The 18,188-nt window shown below is 48.1% G+C and overlaps 1 protein-coding gene across 1 annotated transcript; it reads left to right on the forward strand.

Annotated features, from left to right (window-relative positions):
- The first annotated feature begins 330 nt into the window (after nucleotides 1-330).
- LOC108049218 (midasin) lies at nucleotides 331-18,040 on the forward strand. Its single transcript, XM_017130333.2, has 13 exons — nucleotides 331-582; nucleotides 640-860; nucleotides 917-1,880; nucleotides 1,940-2,103; nucleotides 2,166-7,344; nucleotides 7,408-7,567; nucleotides 7,621-9,437; nucleotides 9,500-15,886; nucleotides 15,947-16,073; nucleotides 16,165-16,636; nucleotides 16,699-16,804; nucleotides 16,859-17,542; nucleotides 17,598-18,040. The coding sequence occupies exons 1-13, from the start codon at nucleotides 466-468 to the stop codon at nucleotides 17,772-17,774; spliced, it is 16,575 nt and encodes a 5,524-aa protein (XP_016985822.1). The 5' UTR covers nucleotides 331-465; the 3' UTR covers nucleotides 17,775-18,040.
- Nucleotides 18,041-18,188: the final 148 nt, after the last annotated feature.

An 18,188-nucleotide genomic window follows, 5' to 3' on the forward strand; every position in this document is an offset into this window, starting at 1 on the left:
CAAAATTAAGCTAAATTCATTTCCATATATTGTCACATGTAAAAATAACTAGAGTCCTCCTATATGTGTATATTTTATTTGCTCCAGCTTAGTTAGCTATTCAATTATTTTATTTAAATAAATATTATAAATAATTACTTTCTGTTTTTATTATTGAGTGCTTACTGTAGCTCTAAAAAATGCAAGAGACAACAACAAAAACCAAACAAAACATTGCGGCTAGCGTTGCCAGATTTTAGTGGCGTGCCGGCAAAAAAGGTAAGCAAACCGTCAGTCCTGCCAGCCCGTTGCAATCAGATGGTCGGCTGCAAACTAGCTGGCAACGCTGGTTGTGTGTGCTGCACGTGTTTTAAATTCGCGTGTGTTTTGCTCTTCATTCCGGGACATTGTGCTGCAAATCAACGAAAATAAGCGGAAATATTACTGAAATATACCTAAGAATACGTTAGACTAGTTTCTAAACAAATGGAAGTTAACGCCAGCAAGCTGCGGCTTGGCGCCCAGCGATTACTGCAGCTTATTTCCGATGAGTCTGAAGACAACGTGTTTTCCCAAAGTTTACAAAAGTTTATCAAGAAGCAGGTGAGTTAAGATGGTTTTAATGGGAAAATAGCATATTTAGTCTTTTGTTCATTTTAGAAATATGTGAATCAGGATGTGGAGCGGCTCTTCCGGACGCTCAGTGAGCAGTTGCCTCAGCCTGCTTACACGGTGCCCGTGGCCGTAAGTTTCGAGGAGCAGCTGCTCCTGCTCCTCTCCATGGCGCTCCGCTGGGATTCCGCTGGTCAAAGCTTCCGCCAGTATCAGCTGGAATGTGTGGCGCTGGCCAAGCTCATTGATTTATCCCTGGATGCGCAGAGGTGCGTTCTTGACATTTTTTATCTTAAAAATAAGTTATTAAACCTTTTCCCTGCAGATTTGCCAAGAGTTACTTCCACGACAAGCCAGCGCCCTTTGAGAAAAACCAGAGCAATGATAGTCTTCCCAGTAAAAAGTTAAAGAATGGCAGTCCTACTGCCAATCTGGAGGATCTGGAGATAATCACATGCTGCTATCAATTGCTAAAAAGTGATACACCATATTTCCGCGAGCTGTGGGATTGGTCCAGCTTTATAGCCACCTATGCACACAATTCATCAAGCCCGAAGACGCAGCTTTACTGCAACCACATCATGGCTATGCTTACCAACATGAGTTCACCCCAGCTAAATGATTTAAATGAGCAAATATCCACCAAAACACGACTGGAGTTCGAGCATGAAAAGGAGCAAGCTTGGACCTTAGTTAGGAGCACCCTTGGCAGCTATAAACCAGAAGCCTCCGATCAACTTCTGCAGCTGCAGCTGCAGGGAATTAATCAGGCTGTGACCAACATCGAGGGCGTCCTACTGCCCACTTTCAACAAGGAGAACCTGGAGTTCTATAGCAGCACCGATGGCTGCTACGATCGTATTGTGAAGGTGGATTCAACTGTGGTTAATCTACGTAGTATTGCCCTCGGAGTGGCTGCTGCCAAACCTATTTGCCTGTCAGGACCTGTGGGCTGTGGTAAGACCACGCTTATTGAGTACCTAGCCCGCAAAACTGGTCGCATTTGCCCCAAGCCAAATGAGATTAAAATTAGGGAGAAAGCCTTAAAAAAAGCCGAAGAAGAGGAGCAACTGCTGATACCGAAAAAGAAACCAAAGACGACGGGAAACAAGCGCAAACTGGAGGAGTTGCCTCTGGAGGAACTGCTCGACTTGGGTGAGACCTCGCCAAAGAATGGATTTTTACGTATTCAGCTTGGAGATCAGACCGATAGCAAAATGTTACTGGGTCAATATCGCTGCACCGATGTACCCGGGGAGTTTGTTTGGCTGCCTGGAGTTTTGACGCAGGTTAGTTATCAAATCCCTAAATTTCTTTCTTACTTTAATAAATACTATTGTTTTTGAAGGCCGTCATGCATGGCTATTGGTTGTTGCTGGAGGATCTGGATGCCGCGACCCAAGACACATATACCATTCTGAGTAGCCTTTTGGAACGTCAGTGCCTTAGTGTCCCTGGTTTCCGGGATTCCGTGAAAATTGAGCCTGGTTTTCAGTTGTTTGTCACAGTGAGGTAAGAAATCAATCAAGTGGGCATGCACTTTACATTATTTAATGTGTTTTCTTAATCCTTAGAACCAACAAATCGGCGAGCAATTCCAGCCACAAATCGCTCTACTCGCTGCTGGACAAATATCTTTATACCATCAATATACTACCCCTTTCGCGTAATGAACTTTGCAAAGTGGTCAGTACCAACTATCCCAAGTTGGCAACTGTGGCCAATCGAATTGTGGATGTGTTCCTCACCTTCTCCAGCGGGCACCACACATCTGCGGATAACTTGAGGCAGCAGGAATCGGGCGACAAGGCGGACAACACGGAGAAATATGTGGCACTGCCCTTTGAGCAGGTTTCTCTTACATCCAGTCCTAATTCGGGAAGATTAGTGTCCACTCGTGATTTGGTGAAGCTCTGCCACCGATCCAATTCACAATTTTCAGTGACCAGCTCGGAATGTGCGTATTTTGTCTTCCAAAACGCCGTGGATGTATTTTGCTCATATCTTCCGCATAGCAAAGAAAAAATCACCTTAATTACAAGCATTGGAGCCAAGTTGGGCATCATCCGTTCCCGTTGCGAACATTTCGCAAATGAATACAAACCAGATGTGGAGTTTGGCCTGGAGAACATAAAAATTGGAAGAGCAAACCTTTTGGCAAAATCGGAGTTGGAGAACAGTGAAAACGAGGAATCCTCAGAGCAGGACCTCAAGCGACAGAAGTTAACAAGGCAAACTAAGCGGGCTATTGGCAAGATTGAAAACAAGCGTACCACCTTCTCGTTTACTCGGCTGGCCAGCTGCATCCTGGAGCGGATCGCCGTGTGTGTCAGCCATTCGGAGCCTGTACTTTTGGTGGGCGAAACCGGAGTTGGCAAGACCTCGTCAGTGCAATATCTCGCCGAGCGAACAGAACACAAACTGGTGGTGGTCAACATGAACAACCAGTCGGATGTATCAGATTTGGTTGGCGGCTTCAAGCCCGTGGAACTGAACTACGTTTTGGCACCTCTGCGAAATGAATTCGAGTATCTACTTTCCGAAACGTTTAATCAGGAAAAGAATTTGCAGTTTCTGCGCCTGTTCGCCACCCACTATAACAGTGGTCGTCACACTGTGATAATCCGAACCATGATCAACATCTGCCTACAGGTGGCCAAGAATCCGGAACTGAAGCGTAATCAATTGCTTCCCCGGTGGCAGACACTAAGAGAAAAAGTGCAGAAGCTTCAGATGCAGCTGGACAAGAGCATCAACATATCGTTCGCCTTCATACCCGGATCCCTTGTTAACTGTATTAGCAACGGAGATTGGGTTTTGTTGGATGAGATTAACTTGGCCTCCGCGGAGACGCTAGAATGTCTTTCGACTATCCTTGAACCCGAAGGCTCTGTGGTTCTCTTGGAACGTGGTGATTTCACGCCCGTAAAGCGGCATCCAGACTTCCGCATCTTCGCCTGTATGAATCCCAACACGGACATTGGCAAGAAGGATTTGCCTGTGGGTATACGCAATCGTTTCACGGAATTCTTCGTGGATGAACTCACAACGGATGCGGATTTGAGTCTGTTGGTCAGCGATTATCTGGCTAATACGGGTATCCAGCGAAAGTCGGTTCACAGCATAGTTCAACTATACAAATCGTTGCGCAAGCTGTCCGAGCTCCAGCTGAATGATGGGCTCGGGAATCGTCCAGTTTATTCACTGCGTACACTTTGCCGCAGCTTGCGGATCTGTGCGCGAAATTTGTGTGGCTCCATCGAGCGTAATCTGTACGAGAGTTTCTGCTTGAGTTTCCTCACCCAATTGGATCCGGACTCGCATCATGTGGTGCTTCTTCTCATTCAGAATGCATTGCTGTCGAACGTCAAGGCTGTTTTGAGCAAGCAGTTGCCCCAGTTGGGTGAGAATTACCTGGATTTCGAGGGCTACTGGATCCAGCCGGGCAACTTGGAAGCCCAGCCGTGCACTCACTACATCCTCACGGAAAGTGTAAAGAAGAACCTAAAGGATTTGGCCCGTATTATCTCGATAGGCAAGCTACCAATTCTGCTCCAGGGACCCACGAGTGCGGGCAAAACCAGCTTGATTGACTATGTGGCCAGGAGGAGTGGTAATCGCTGTCTGAGGATCAACAACCATGAGCACACGGATCTTCAGGAGTATATCGGCACATATGCGGCGGATTTGGATGGAAAGTTAACCTTCAGGGAAGGAGTGCTGGTGCAAGCCATGCGCCATGGTTTCTGGATTATACTGGACGAGCTTAACCTCGCCTCTACCGACATTTTGGAGGCTCTTAATCGCGTTCTAGATGACAACAGGGAGCTGTACATCGCGGAAACGCAGACGCTGGTAAAGGCTCATCCCAACTTTATGTTGTTTGCCACGCAAAATCCTCCGGGACTCTATGGCGGAAGGAAGACCCTCTCCCGTGCCTTTAAGAATCGTTTCATAGAGCTCCACTTTGCGGACATACCACGCGTGGAGTTGGAGACCATTTTGGAAAAGCGGTGCTTCATTCCACCCTCCTATGCACGCAAAATGGTGCAGTGCATGACCCAGTTGCAACAACATCGGCAGAATACCTCCAAACAAGTGTTCACTTTGCGCGATCTTTTCCGTTGGGGCAACCGATATACCCATGCGGATAAGTCCCTGCATGAGGATACCAAGTACGACTGGAACCAGCATCTCGTGGAGGAGGGCTACTTGGTTCTATCCTCCAAAGTGCGTTCCCAGGATGAGCATGAGTTAATTGAGAAAACCCTGTTCGCCAATTTCCGCAAGAAGGTGGACCTTCAGCTGCTGTTTGATATCCAAACCGAGAGGGAGAGCTCCTCCATGGTGAGTAGAAGAATCCTAGATGCCATTAGAAACTTTAAGCTGCGAGGAGATATCGTTTGGACCCGGAATATGACACGCATGGCTGTGGTTACGGCTAAGGCTTTGGAGTTCGACGAACCAGTGTTATTAGTTGGTCCCACGGGCTGTGGCAAGACCACTGTGTGCCAACTCCTCGCCAGCATCGCGGATGTACAGCTGCGCATCCTCAACTGTCACATGCACACCGAAGGAGCGGATTTTCTGGGAGGACTGCGTCCTTGTCGAGGAAAGGACTCCACTCAACTTTTCGAGTGGGCCGATGGTCCGTTGATTTATGCAATGCAGGAGGGATCATATTTTATGGCCGATGAGATATCCCTTGCTGAGGATTCCGTGTTGGAGCGTCTCAACTGCATCCTGGAACCGGAACGTACTGTGTTACTTGCCGAGAAGGGCGGCGTCGCAGAGTTGGAAGCAAATCCCGACTTCGTGGTGCAGGCTAAGACCGGTTTCCAATTCCTCGCTACCATGAATCCGGGTGGTGATTTTGGTAAGAAGGAACTGTCGCCTGCCTTAAGGAATCGCTTTACAGAGGTCTGGTGTTTGCCCTCCGACAACAAGGAGGACCTCATTGAGATTGCCTACAACTGCATGAGCCGGCAGAAGGAGCACGAAGGACAGGCGATCGACACTCATAAAGTGGCCGAGTACTTGGTGGAAATAGTGCTCCACATTCGCGACACCAACGAGAAGTTTAAGTTCTCAGTACGTGATATCTTGGCTTGGGCCAATTATATGATCAGCAACGGAAAGCTGAGCTTTGCAGAGCAGGCCATCTTTGGATTGGAAACCATTTTCCTGGATGCACTGGAAATGCTGCCCCATGAATCGCAGGAGCAGGTAGAGCGGCTTAAAACCAGTATCATTAAACAGGCTATTAAACAAGCTGGTCTAATCCTAAACGAGAAGTTTACCCTGGAAGAAGTTGGCAAGAAGCGAGGCTTTGAAGTCCAGCTGGATGAATCCCGCTTTGGTATTCGTCCCTTTTTCATAGATGTTAACGAGGAGCGCTTGACGCCGGCCAAAGAAGATTTCTTCTTCGATGCTCCCACTACCAAGCAGAATCTTTTCCGTTTGTTATCTGCCCTTTCCCTTCAAAAGCCAGTGCTCCTAGAGGGTCCACCTGGTGTGGGCAAGACCTCAATTGTGGAGAGCATAGCTGCTGCCATCGGCTACCAAATTGTGCGCATCAATCTTTGCGAACACACGGATTTGGCTGATCTGTTTGGAACGGATCTGCCTGCGGAGGATAACCTACTGGAATCAAATATACCCTCTTCCGGTCGCCAAATTGGCAGCTTCGTGTGGCGGGACGGTCCACTTCTGGCCGCTCTGAAGGCGAAGAACACCTGGATTCTGTTGGACGAACTTAATCTGGCTCCCCAATCCGTCCTGGAAGGTCTCAACGCGGTGCTGGATCATCGCGGAGAGGTCTACATCCCGGAATTGAACAAGAGCTTCCACTTGGCTGGCTCCACACGCATATTTGCCTGCCAGAATCCTCTAAAGCAAGGCGGCGGACGTAAGGGATTGCCACAATCTTTCCTTAATCGATTTACCAAAGTTTATCTGCGTAAGCTTTCCACCGAGGACTTGCTTCATGTGGTAAATGTGAAATATGGAAAGTACTTTGAACAATTAAGTGGACATTTCTTGGAGCTACTGGATAAGGAGACTGAAGGCAACATCTTTGAGATTTACTCCGGAAAGGGATCTACAGTTATTTCGAATCCCTTTGATTTGGCCGCTCGCTTGGTGCGTTTTTCGGAGCTACTAGATCGCGGAGTGGCTTGCATGGAGTTCGGCTATAAGGGTGGCCCCTACGAGTTTAATCTGCGTGATATTCTCCGCTGGTGCGATCTGCTGCACAACCCACAAACTGGCTACATCTTGGCATCCACATCATCCTCCTTTCAGTCTGCTTTTAAGAATTTCTTACTTACACTTTACGAAAGGATGCAGTTGGTCTACTACCAAAGGATGCGCTGCGACCAAGATAAATTGTACATCCGCAATGTTTTCTCAACCGTTTTTGAATGCAATGCCGAGGAGCTAAATGAGGTTTCGGACGATGTATCACTTTATTGGACAGCGGATAAGGTGTATCTCAACGATGTTGTTCTGGAGCGGGAACAAGCCGGTGTTTTGGACTTGGCCACCCGACAGGAGCAGGCTCCCTTGCTGCTGGACAGTCAGAGGCAGCTGCTCAAGCAAATTGTCGAGGCCGTGCACATGGAGAAGCCACTGCTGCTCTGCGGGTCAACGGACAGTGGCAAGACCAAGCTAATCGATGCCCTCTGTGTGCTTTCCAATCGCCTCTGCAACACGGATATAATTGATGATTCCGTGACTGGAAGCTTCCAGCAGGTAAGATTCAGACTTAATCATTGACTTGATCTAGCTACTCAACTTGATTTTTACCTTTTACAGATTGATCTAAATCGTCATCTAGAGCTAATTTACAAGAGAGTAGAGGCGCTAGTCTTTGCCTGTGTTCAGCGGGCGTTTGTCCAGCAGATTCAAATTGAGTTTGTGGAAAAGCTGTGGAACTACTGGAGCAAGTACAATAAATTGGCCAAGGTCACAACAGGTGAGTGAAAATGTTTACTTGTGAGAAAGCGTATTTAATTGTATACTTTTTAGAATCTCAGCAACACAGCGTGTTAGATGAACTTAAGTTGTTTAGCGAGCGTCTGGACTCCCTGGGTAAGATCATCGAGCTTCTGGGAACCACACCAAAGAACTGCCAAGTGGAGGCATTCCAGCAATTGTCAGAAACCAAGTCCCAGTTCTTGATACTTCAAGCCTACATAAAGACGGCAGATTCCCTCAACACGGGAGGATCTTTTGAATGGGTGGATTCCCAAATTGTTACCTCATTAAAGTGCGGCCAATTCATTATGTTGGAGCATGTGAATCTTTGTTCCTCGGCCGTTCTGGATCGCCTAAATCCCGTATTTGAGCCAAACGGGAGCTTACTAATTGCTGAAAAGGGAATAACTGCACAGGATAGTGCTGAGGTGGTCTACAAGTCAAACAATTTCCGTGCTTTCTTAACCGTGGATCCCAAGAATGGTGAACTATCGCGAGCGATGCGCAACCGATGTGTGGAGCTCTGCCTATCCCGGGATACCTATTCTGTGGATGATATGCGTGCCTTTGTGCATGAACAGGGTGTACATCAAACGGAGGCTATAGATTGCATCCTTGGAGTTCATAAGAGCATAAGTCAACTGACGGAATTTAATAACTACTCCATCTCACATCTGACGCAGTTTGCTTTCCTAAGCGCTGCCTACAAGAGGATTGGTTATGAACTAAAACGTGCTATTTACGTGGCCGCAATGGAGGTCTATGTTTATTCTGCCAATACCGATTTGATGGGCTATGGCTTGTCGTACTACCAAAACAAACTGCGCGAAGTGGTACTGGCCCAAACCGAATTGTTTGAGGAAGAGACTACTGTCCAAAAGGATTTTCTCAGCGATGTGATACTTAGTTCAGGAAACCTAAACTCATTGTCATTAATCAAACTCCAGGCAGTGGCTCTGAAAGTTTTGCTGGATGGATCTTTAGGAGAAAATATTCCCAAAAAGCAGTTAGCGGCTCTCTTCCAACAAATGGAGGATCTTAAATTAGATGAGCTAAAACCTCAACAACTTATTCGTCACTTCCTTTACATACTCTACGAGTCATCGGCCTTTGGAGATTTGGAATTAAGACATCTCTACCTGCAACCTTGGTTATCGGAACACACTTCTATTCAAGAGTTGTCCCAGAATCTTTTCACTTGCCTACAGAAAAGGAGTGTCAGTGCGAAAGGAGCTCTGGTGAATCTGCCCTGGAATCGAAAACTTTTCCCTAGACTCCGGGATTACTCCACAGATAAGGAGCTTTCGCAAATCAAGCCTTTAAACCTGAGTGCTTTGCTTCTTTCGCGCCTTGTGGTAGATGACGTACCCACCAATTCAGTGAGCACAGTACAGCAAATGAATGCTCTGCAGTATTCACAGGCTTTGCAGAAGCAACAAGTGACTGTCAAGTACGCCAATGATTTTCTAGCCAACCTTTCGACTTTCCTCGAGGTTCTACACAGCAGTTTGTTGGAGGACTTACAAGAAGCTGACTTGGATCTTCAGCAGTACGTACAGTTGGTAACACGCTTTCATTGGTTCAATAGAATATTGATTACGGCACAGCAGAAGCTTTTATATAGCACCGAACTTCATATGCCCCTGATGCACAAACTGGTGCTCCATTTCCAGTGGCTGGAGAAGCACCTTCTAAGTCCTTTACTTAAATTAACTGTCAAGAATCCCTCTGAAAGAATGCTCAATATTCAAGAAAGTGTTCTTAATATTAAGAAGTACATTGAGGAGACGAAACGGCCTTTAAACGTGTCTTGCAAGATTTACTCAAAGCAGTTTACACAGTTCCAGCCTTACTATCAGGATCAACAGGTAAGTGAAATGTAAGGAATTCAAATAAATTTTTTATAAATGGTTCCTCTCTTCTATCGTAGATTCAACTTCACACAGAATTGGAGGAACTGGAAATATTACTTAGTGTGGTACCGAGCTATGGCAATTTAGAGCTATCTTCCTGGCTCAAGAGATGGTTGTTACTTCAATCGGACGAGGCAAACAAATGGCGATCCTTCCTCCGAAACAACACCCATGGTTTCCAACTCAAGGCCTTTGAATTGAGTGGGTCTCTGACGAATGAGATACTTCAATCCCGCCTGCAAAGACTTCAAACTAAGTTAAAGGAAGCTCATGAGACTAATACAGAAAACGGATTTGACTTGGACCTCGATCTCAATGGTCTGAAGACCCTTTTAGAAGCCGAAACGGAGGACAGCTCATCATATAATCATCCAGAAGGTATCGCTACCAACACCCCACAACTATTACTCGCTGCTTTAAGGGAATTATTCATGGAGCGTCTGTTGACGGGAACTTTGCGCGATGACTTTGATGAGCAAGTGAACCCCGTGTACACTGATCAGTTGCTCACCTTGAACAGCAATCTCTGGCATAGTCTGAAAACTCTTGAGAGCGCTTCCCATGCTGAAGCTACAAGTGCTTGGATTGAACTTAAGAAAGAATTGAACGGGTTGAAGGATCAAAAGGAGTTTGCATCGCTGCTGGAAAAGATTGGTAGCAGCTACAAGGGATTGCGCACTTATCAAAGGCAGTATCGTAACTCCATTCAATGCTATCAGTTGGAGAATCTTTCTAACCGTCTGGATTGCGTTCAAGGACCCTCGGAAGAAGGCAGCACGGATATATCTGGTCGCTTTATTTATCAGGGTCCCGCTTTGTCGGGCGTCTTCCTATCACTGATTTGCCAGCCAAATGGACAACTGCGATCGGTACCCCTCAGTGAATTGCAGGAATGGCGCTCCTCCCTGCAGCAAACGCGGCATCTGCTGTGGGAGAACTCCCAGCTACTTAGTTCGAAATATAGTGGAAGAGTCAACAATCTATCACAGGTCCAGGAGAACGCTAGTCAACTGCTAAAAGAGCTCGAATATGTGAGTCATTTAAGTCAGCGTGAACAGAAACCAAATGAAGGCTTCCAAAGCTGTACCAATGAACTGGAAAAAATGCTAAACAATTTGCAAAAGGACGACATCAACCAGGACTCCATGATAACAGCCTTTGACGTTTCACTAACTAATGCTTTAGTGGGAGCCATAGAGCTGTGCCTGCTCACAAATGCCCCGCTGATTGATCCCGTGGAAAAGAACCGACTGAAGAACCAATATATAGCAGAGGATATTGGTTGTCTGAGCACTTTAAGCACCGCCTATGATTTCATGAAGATTGTGATGAAGTACCGGCACTTTGGCGAGGAGATTCGCAGCCAATTGGAGGACAGATTGAAAGCAGCGCACAAGCGGCAGCAACAGCTCTCCCAAAAGTTGGCCCTGCGTCCGGAACAGTGTCTGTACGCCGCTCTGGTTCAAGATATCACGCACTTCCTCCATTCGAATGGCGATTGTGAGACGCTCTACAAGCTGTTCCAACTTATAAGCTCCGAGTGGGAAAACTTCAAAGGATCGCAGGCGGCCAACAGTGCGCAGCTAAAGAGCAGCACTGAGGTGTTGGGCAAACTGGAGCTGTGGCTGGCTAATGCCCAGAGATTCGTTCATCACACCCTCGCTAGATACTCCTCCTACTACCAAGACTTCGTCGAACCCATCAAATGCGCTGTGAACCAGCTGCGTTTTGGCTTAGAGTCCCTCAAGGTGATCTTCGCCAGAGTTCAGCAGGCAGGCAGTGTTTTGCAGGCGGAGCAGCTGCAGGAAACCATCGGGGAAATAGTGCAATTCCCATCCCAGCAGCCACTGGTCATCAGAAATAGCAGGCTCTACGGATTACTTGCCGAGCTACCTCACAGCGAATATGAATACTTCCGATTGCTTAAAGCCAAGCTAACTGAGCTAAGAAACTATATCTCCCTGGGCAAAGTGATAGATGAAACGAGCTTTGCCGCCTACGATGATGCGCTGAGCATCTGCAACCAAACCTGGCAGCAGGAGGAGCAGCGTCGCTGTCAACTCAAAGCGGAGGCAGAGAGTCTGTATGTGACCAAGACCAAGGGTGGAGTGGATAGTGAGGAGCTTATTGAGATGCAGGAGATCGAGCAGAACTTTCCCACAAACCTAGACGAAGACTTTGCCGAGTTCGTTTCGCAACCCACTTTGGAGCAGGTCTTAAAACTGGACAAGAAGGCCAGTGCTAAGGCCAAGCAAGCCCAGATTGTGGTCGAGGAGGACTATGCCTTCCTGGCGCGCAATTTCATCGAGGTGATGACCCAGCACACTCCGGTTTACTATAGAGAGGAACCCAAGTCGTCGAAGGAATTGGAGCTACATTTACTCGCTCCATACCGAGCACGCTTTCAGGTCTTTGCTCATTTGCACGGCCACTACAAGACAGCCTTGGGGTCGAATCTGGATGAAAGGGCCTGCAATGGATTGGCCTTTGGATTGGCCCTGCAGCAAAAACAGCTGAAGGACATTGAATTGGAGGAGGGAGAAGCAAGTTCCCCTTACGATTTTTACAAGGATTCGAATATCAGTGAAATCCAAAGCTGCCTTGCTGTAATGGAGCGGATAGAGAAGCGTGTGTTGGAGCAACTGGAGCAGTATCCTGAGCACGCCGGTCTGGCAGACATTAAGTTGGTGATTTCACGCATCCGGCGATTGCCTGCTCATGCCCCAGTAGTGCGATTCAATACCGGATTCCAACTGCTGAGACAAAAGTTGGCCCTTTGGAATGAAGTGGCCCACAGGAATAATAATCTGGTGACGGAGGAAATCGAAGTGGCGGAGTTTGTTCAACGTTGGACAAGATTGGAGCTGCAGCATTGGCGCAATTGTCTAGGACAAACAGCAGCCCAAGTGGAGCTCCAGGCCTATCGCTACTGGTTCTTCATCTACAATCTGCTGCAACAGTTCCTACATCAGAAGCAACTTGATCAATCCTATACAGACATCAAATTTGCAGAGCAACGTTTCGCCCAAGAGCAATTGCTGGATGCCCAGGACTTGGGAGAGGCCCAGCGCTTGGAGCTGCCCCAAGTGGTGCGCATCCTAAGACAGTTTGTGGAGGCCTCTTGCTACGGTGACTTCCATATTCGGCTGCAGCTGCTTCAAGGATTTGAGCTGTATCTGCACAACGTGGAGAGAGCTGGAAAGATCGAGGGTTTGCCTCCTCTAATTGCAGCATTGCACAATCTCCAGCTGTATTTCTCCCAGTTTGCCGGCGAGATTGCAGACTCTGCGAAATCCCGACGCTCGCCCATCGAAAAGAAGCTTAAAGAGTTCGTCAAGATCCAGAGCTACAGCAAGGATTTGAGTTACTTTAGCATGCGCAACAGTGTGGCCAGTGTGCATCGCAATCTGAACAAGTTCCTGAAGGAGTACCGGCTGGCGATGCAGGAGAAGATCAGCGAGGTGTTCCAGCCCAAGGATTCCACTGCCAAGGACTACACCTTTGGCACTGACAAGGGTAAGGGCCTGAGGAACTACAACAAGATTAAGTATCTGAATACGGAGCGACAACAATTCGTGGCCAGTGAGAAGCTGCTGGAGAAGTTTTCCATCCAGGCGGAGTTTGTGTCGGAAAATGCACTGCTGCAGCGCTTGGAAAAGCACTTCCGCACTGCCCGTCATGTGGTTAAGGAAACACTGGGACAGGTGCCCTACGGCGAATTAATCACGGACTTGGATGACTTGCTGGCCAGCCAGTTGGAGCGATGTGAGCACTTGCGTTCCTTGAATGTTGATCGCTCGAAGGAGAGACCCCAGCAGAAGCAGGAGGCCAAGCAGATCCTCCAGCAGAAGCGAAAGGCCCTCACGGATCTCTTCAAGATGCTCCATCGGTTGGGTGCCAGCTACAAGACTGGTCTGTTGGAGCTCTCTCTGCGTAACGAGTTTGAAGATTTCCAGCTGCCTCCTTATTCCATTCGATCCATGCTGCCACGTCTGCACCCCAGTGCCCAGCAGTTGGATGAGCACTTGGACTTGTACTACATGAAGAGTGTGTTCAAGCTGAAGCTTTTGCAAAACATTATGTTGACTCCCCTGTCGGAACTGGGTCCTCCAAATATTGAACGTATCAAGGGCTTCGCTGTGGACTTGTTCCTTTTGGTGCAGCAGCAGCGAGATCAGCTTTCTGGATCCACCAAGGAGCTTCATCAGCTAAGGAGTTCGCTGGATAGCTTGCGTAAGCTGGCTGAGATTGTGCCACAAGCGGAGAATAATGCAGGAACTCTGAGCTTCGTCAGGAGTGCAGATATAGCAGGGAATATAAAGACTAATCTTTGCCAGATTCACTATGTTTTGAAGCAGTGGCAGCTGCTGTTAAGTTGTGCTCCAAGCACGGTGAGAGAAAACTCCGGCGATAGTCTCGTGGTGAGAACCATTCCCTTGGCTAAAAATGAGCTCCTTGATTTAAGCAGACAGGTCCTAAGCAGCAGCCAAAAATTGCTAAACGAGCTAAACACCAGTAATCTGGAGTTCCTATCGAGCGAGAAGTGTGATTATTACCAGAAAAGCTATCTGCAGATTCTGCAGGTCATAGAAAAGACTTTGGAACTACTACGAGCAGGACAAAATGATCATCTGCCCTTGGCGGAACCTCTCATCGAACTGTTAGCCAGCCTGCAAAGCAAAAAGCCCGCCGAGACTAGTTCAGAGGCAATAGATCTGGAAAATGCGGACACCGAGTTGGCCAACATAGCCCACAGTGTGCTTATATCGCTGCAGAAGATTTACAAACACCACGCAAAGCCAGAAGAGGGGCAACAAAATGGGGATGCCAAGGAGGCGGATGAAGAGTCGAAAGAGGCGCTGCAGGAACAGCATCTGAAGAAGTGCCTCACTGGAGAACTCAACGAGGATTGGAAACAGCTAAGTCTGCCCCGCGTCCTCGGCAAGCTTTCCAATGTACTCCTCGTGCTGAAGCACTCCAATTCCGAAGACCAGGATAAGCTACTATGCGTACGACGAGCAATCGGTCTGCTGCCCATTCTGGAGCAGTACCAATTACTAGCGGACTATCTGCTCCTGCAGCAGCTGGCCACCCACAAGGTTTCCGCCAAGATGTTGTCCATAGTGCTAACCGTATTCGTGGAGATTGGCAGCAAGGGCTTCTGTGTGCCGCCGGACCTTATGCAAGATGAGGAGGGTCAGTCCAAGCAGGACTCGAAGAACGGCGAGGGCTTTGGCCTGGAGGATGGCACTGGGGAGAACGATGCCTCCGACAAGATTGAGTCCGAGGATCAGTTGGACGACGCCAAGCGGCCAGAGGACCGCAAGGACGAGGGCGACAAGCAAGAGCCTGACTGCAAGGAGGAGAAGGGCATTGAGATGAGCGACGACTTTGATGCCAAGATGCAGGATGTGGAAAAACCCGAGGAAGATGACAGCGGGGAGTCCGAAGAGGAGGAAGAGGATCTTAACAAGGAGATGGGTGAGACGGAGGAGGGAGCCGAGAAACTGGACGACCAGATCTGGGGCGATGACGAGGAAAAGCCCGAGGAGGAAGAGGAGCCTGAGATGAATGAGGAGGATCAGGGCAAGGGCAGCAAGGATGAGAAGGATGCGCACAACGATCTGGACACAAAGAACGATGCGGCCAAGGAGGATGGCAAGGACGAGCACGAAAAGGACGGCTTGGATGCCACAAATGAGCCGAGCGGCGAGGACAAGCGCAAGGAGCAGGCCAAGGACATCGACGACATGAATGACCCCGAAATGGACGAGGAGCAGACCAATGCCATGCACAACGAGCTGGAGGAGCCGCCAGAGCCCGAAGAAATGGACCTGGGCGATATGAATAACGTAGATGAGGGTCACGACGATCAAGAGGAGCAGCCCACAGATGAGAATCCCTTTGACATTGATGCCATGAAGGAAAACATGCAGCCGGCTGAGGAGCCCGAGAATGATGGCGAGGAGGAGCCTGCTGCAGAGGAAGAAGGCGAACCCCAAAGCGACGGCAGCGACTCCGAGGAAGATGAGGCGGGCACTGAAGCGAAGCCAGGCCAAGAGGATCAGGGCGAGGGCGACGAAGCCACTCCCGAAGATGAAAAGGAAGAGCCGGAAACTCAGACACGCGGGGAACTGGATGAAGACGATGAACCAAAGCCCGAGGACGCTCCTGAGAATTCCAAAGAGGAAGAGGAAAAGCGCGAGGAGAAACCGGAACAGCACACTCAGTCCAAGGACAAGGCCAGCAAGGAGGAAAATATCCAGTCTATGCCAGAGACCGAGCAGAGCAGTTCAGCGGACCAGGTGCAGCAGCCGCAGGACCCTGATATTAAGCAGGACCAGAAACTCGACGAACAAGAGACAGGCGAAGAGAAGGATGGCGTTGGGCAGGCTGAAAACGATGTGAGTTTTAGTCGTCATCTTATTTGATTACCCTCTAATTTCTATAAACCATATTTGCAGACCAACGATGGTGGCCATCAGGGCATTGCCGAAACCCAGGAAATGGTGTCCCAAGAGGAGCGCAAGAACGAAAGGCAAACGCAGGAGAAGCGCAAACAGGGGCGAACTAACGAAGAGCGATCCTTAGGTAAGCAGGCAAACGGATTTAGGAACCGATAGCCATAATTCTAATGCACATTTCCCATTCAATAACCAATAACCTCTAAAATCACTTGCAGGCGAAGCGGAGCAGAACAAATTGAAGCAACTTAAGACAATTGACCAACTAAAAGAGTCTAAAGAAACGGAAGACGCTGATCAGGAGAAGCCGGAACCCACGGAAGAGGCGGAAGCCGAGGAGTACCAGCATGTGAAGGAGCCTAAAAACAGCGACAAAACTACGCTAGACAATGCCACCGAAGAACAGTCGAAGAAGATCCAGCACCAGGAGGATGAGCCACCGAACGAAGAGGAAACCGAGGCGGACAATGTCGACGATTTGATGGAAACCGACGAGCCAGCAGTAGACCCAGAGGATGATGCTCAACTGGAGCAGCTGGGTGCCGAAAAGACGGAGCAAAAGTCTGACAAACCCTCCAAGACAGATCAGTCCAAGGAGCGCCTGGAAACTCCCGAGGGCATGGAGATTGAAGGTGAAGTGGTGCTTACCATGACCGTTCCTCGCAGTACCGAAACCACAGCGCACAGCAAGTGAGTATTAGGAACTCTCCTGAAAGTTTATATAAACTAAAATTAACTCTGTGATTCAATAGCACCGAAATCCTGCTGGACAAAAGCTCGCACGCGGAGGAGCTGAGCGCAGCGGAGCAAATTGAGCTCCGGCAACAGTATCAGCAGCAGCTGACCACATTCCGAGGGGTATGTTTTCTGTCCCTTCATATAGTAATACCCATACTAAATGTTATATTCCAGGCACAACCGCAGCACGAGGACTACGAGAGTTGGCAGGGCATCTCGAACCGTATGACCCAGAATGCTCGAGAGCTCTGCGAGCAGCTACGTCTTATCCTGGAGCCCACCAAGTGTACGCGGCTGAAGGGCGATTACCGCACCGGGCGGCGCATCAATATGAAGAAGATTATCCCTTACATCGCTTCGCAGTTCCGCAAGGACAAGATTTGGCTGCGACGCACAAAGCCAGCTCAGCGTGACTACAAGATCACGATCGCCATCGACGATTCCAAGTCGATGCACCACAACAACTCCAAAACGCTGACTCTGGAGGCCATCTCTCTGGTGTCGCAGGCACTGACTTTGCTGGAAAGTGGGCGCCTGAGCATCGTGTCTTTCGGAGAGGCGCCTCAAATCGTCCTGAATCACACAGAACAGTTCGACGGACCACGCCTAGTGAACGCCCTAAACTTCGCACAAGACAAGACCAAAATAGCCGGCTTGTTGGACTTTATACGCACTGCCAATGCGGAAGAAAGCGGCCTGGGTGGCGATAATGGTCTGTTCGAAAACCTTTTGCTCATACTCAGCGATGGAAGGAATATATTCAGCGAGGGTGCGCAGAAAGTCAAGAACGCCATAAAGCTGGCGCGATTGCAGCGCATCTTCCTGGTTTACATCATCATCGACAATCCAGACAACAAGGTAATGAATTTAAAAATAATCAAAATGAACTATACTAATTTTTGATTACTCTTAGAACTCTATTCTGGATATACAGCATGTGGCGGTGAACTCAGATGGATCTGTAAACATTAGCTCCTATCTGGACAGTTTTCCATTCCCATACTATGTGATCGTCAGGGACCTCAACCAATTACCACTAGTGCTCAGCGAAGCCATGAGGCAATGGTTCGAGCTGGTCAACAGCGAGTAACTTATATATGCTGATAATATACGTAGAGTGAGCAACCATAACCTTTCCTAATCATACACCCCGAGAACAACATTTAATTACCTTTTATTAGAATTATATCAGTCCTTAAGATTAGGCCACTTAGTTGTATTCCTCTTGTAAATAATCAATTCTACAAATTCAAAACGTGCTGCAAATTAGTCTTATTTGAAAATATTATAATGAATTTATATTTTTTGACAATTACTATTTGTATATATTATATTCGACGATACTCTTGTTAATAAAAAGTATTTGGATGAAAATGTGTACTTGGCTTTAAAAATTCATTGAAAATAGTTTTGGGGCTCTGGTTTAATTAAACGATTATATTTATATTTACCCTAAAACCCCATATAACCGCCACTGCGAGCATGTAACAATGAATCACTTCGC

The sequence above is a fragment of the Drosophila rhopaloa genome, unplaced genomic scaffold (assembly GCF_018152115.1).
Source record: "Drosophila rhopaloa isolate 14029-0021.01 unplaced genomic scaffold, ASM1815211v1 contig_115, whole genome shotgun sequence".
NCBI classification, from domain to species: domain Eukaryota; kingdom Metazoa; phylum Arthropoda; class Insecta; order Diptera; family Drosophilidae; genus Drosophila; species Drosophila rhopaloa.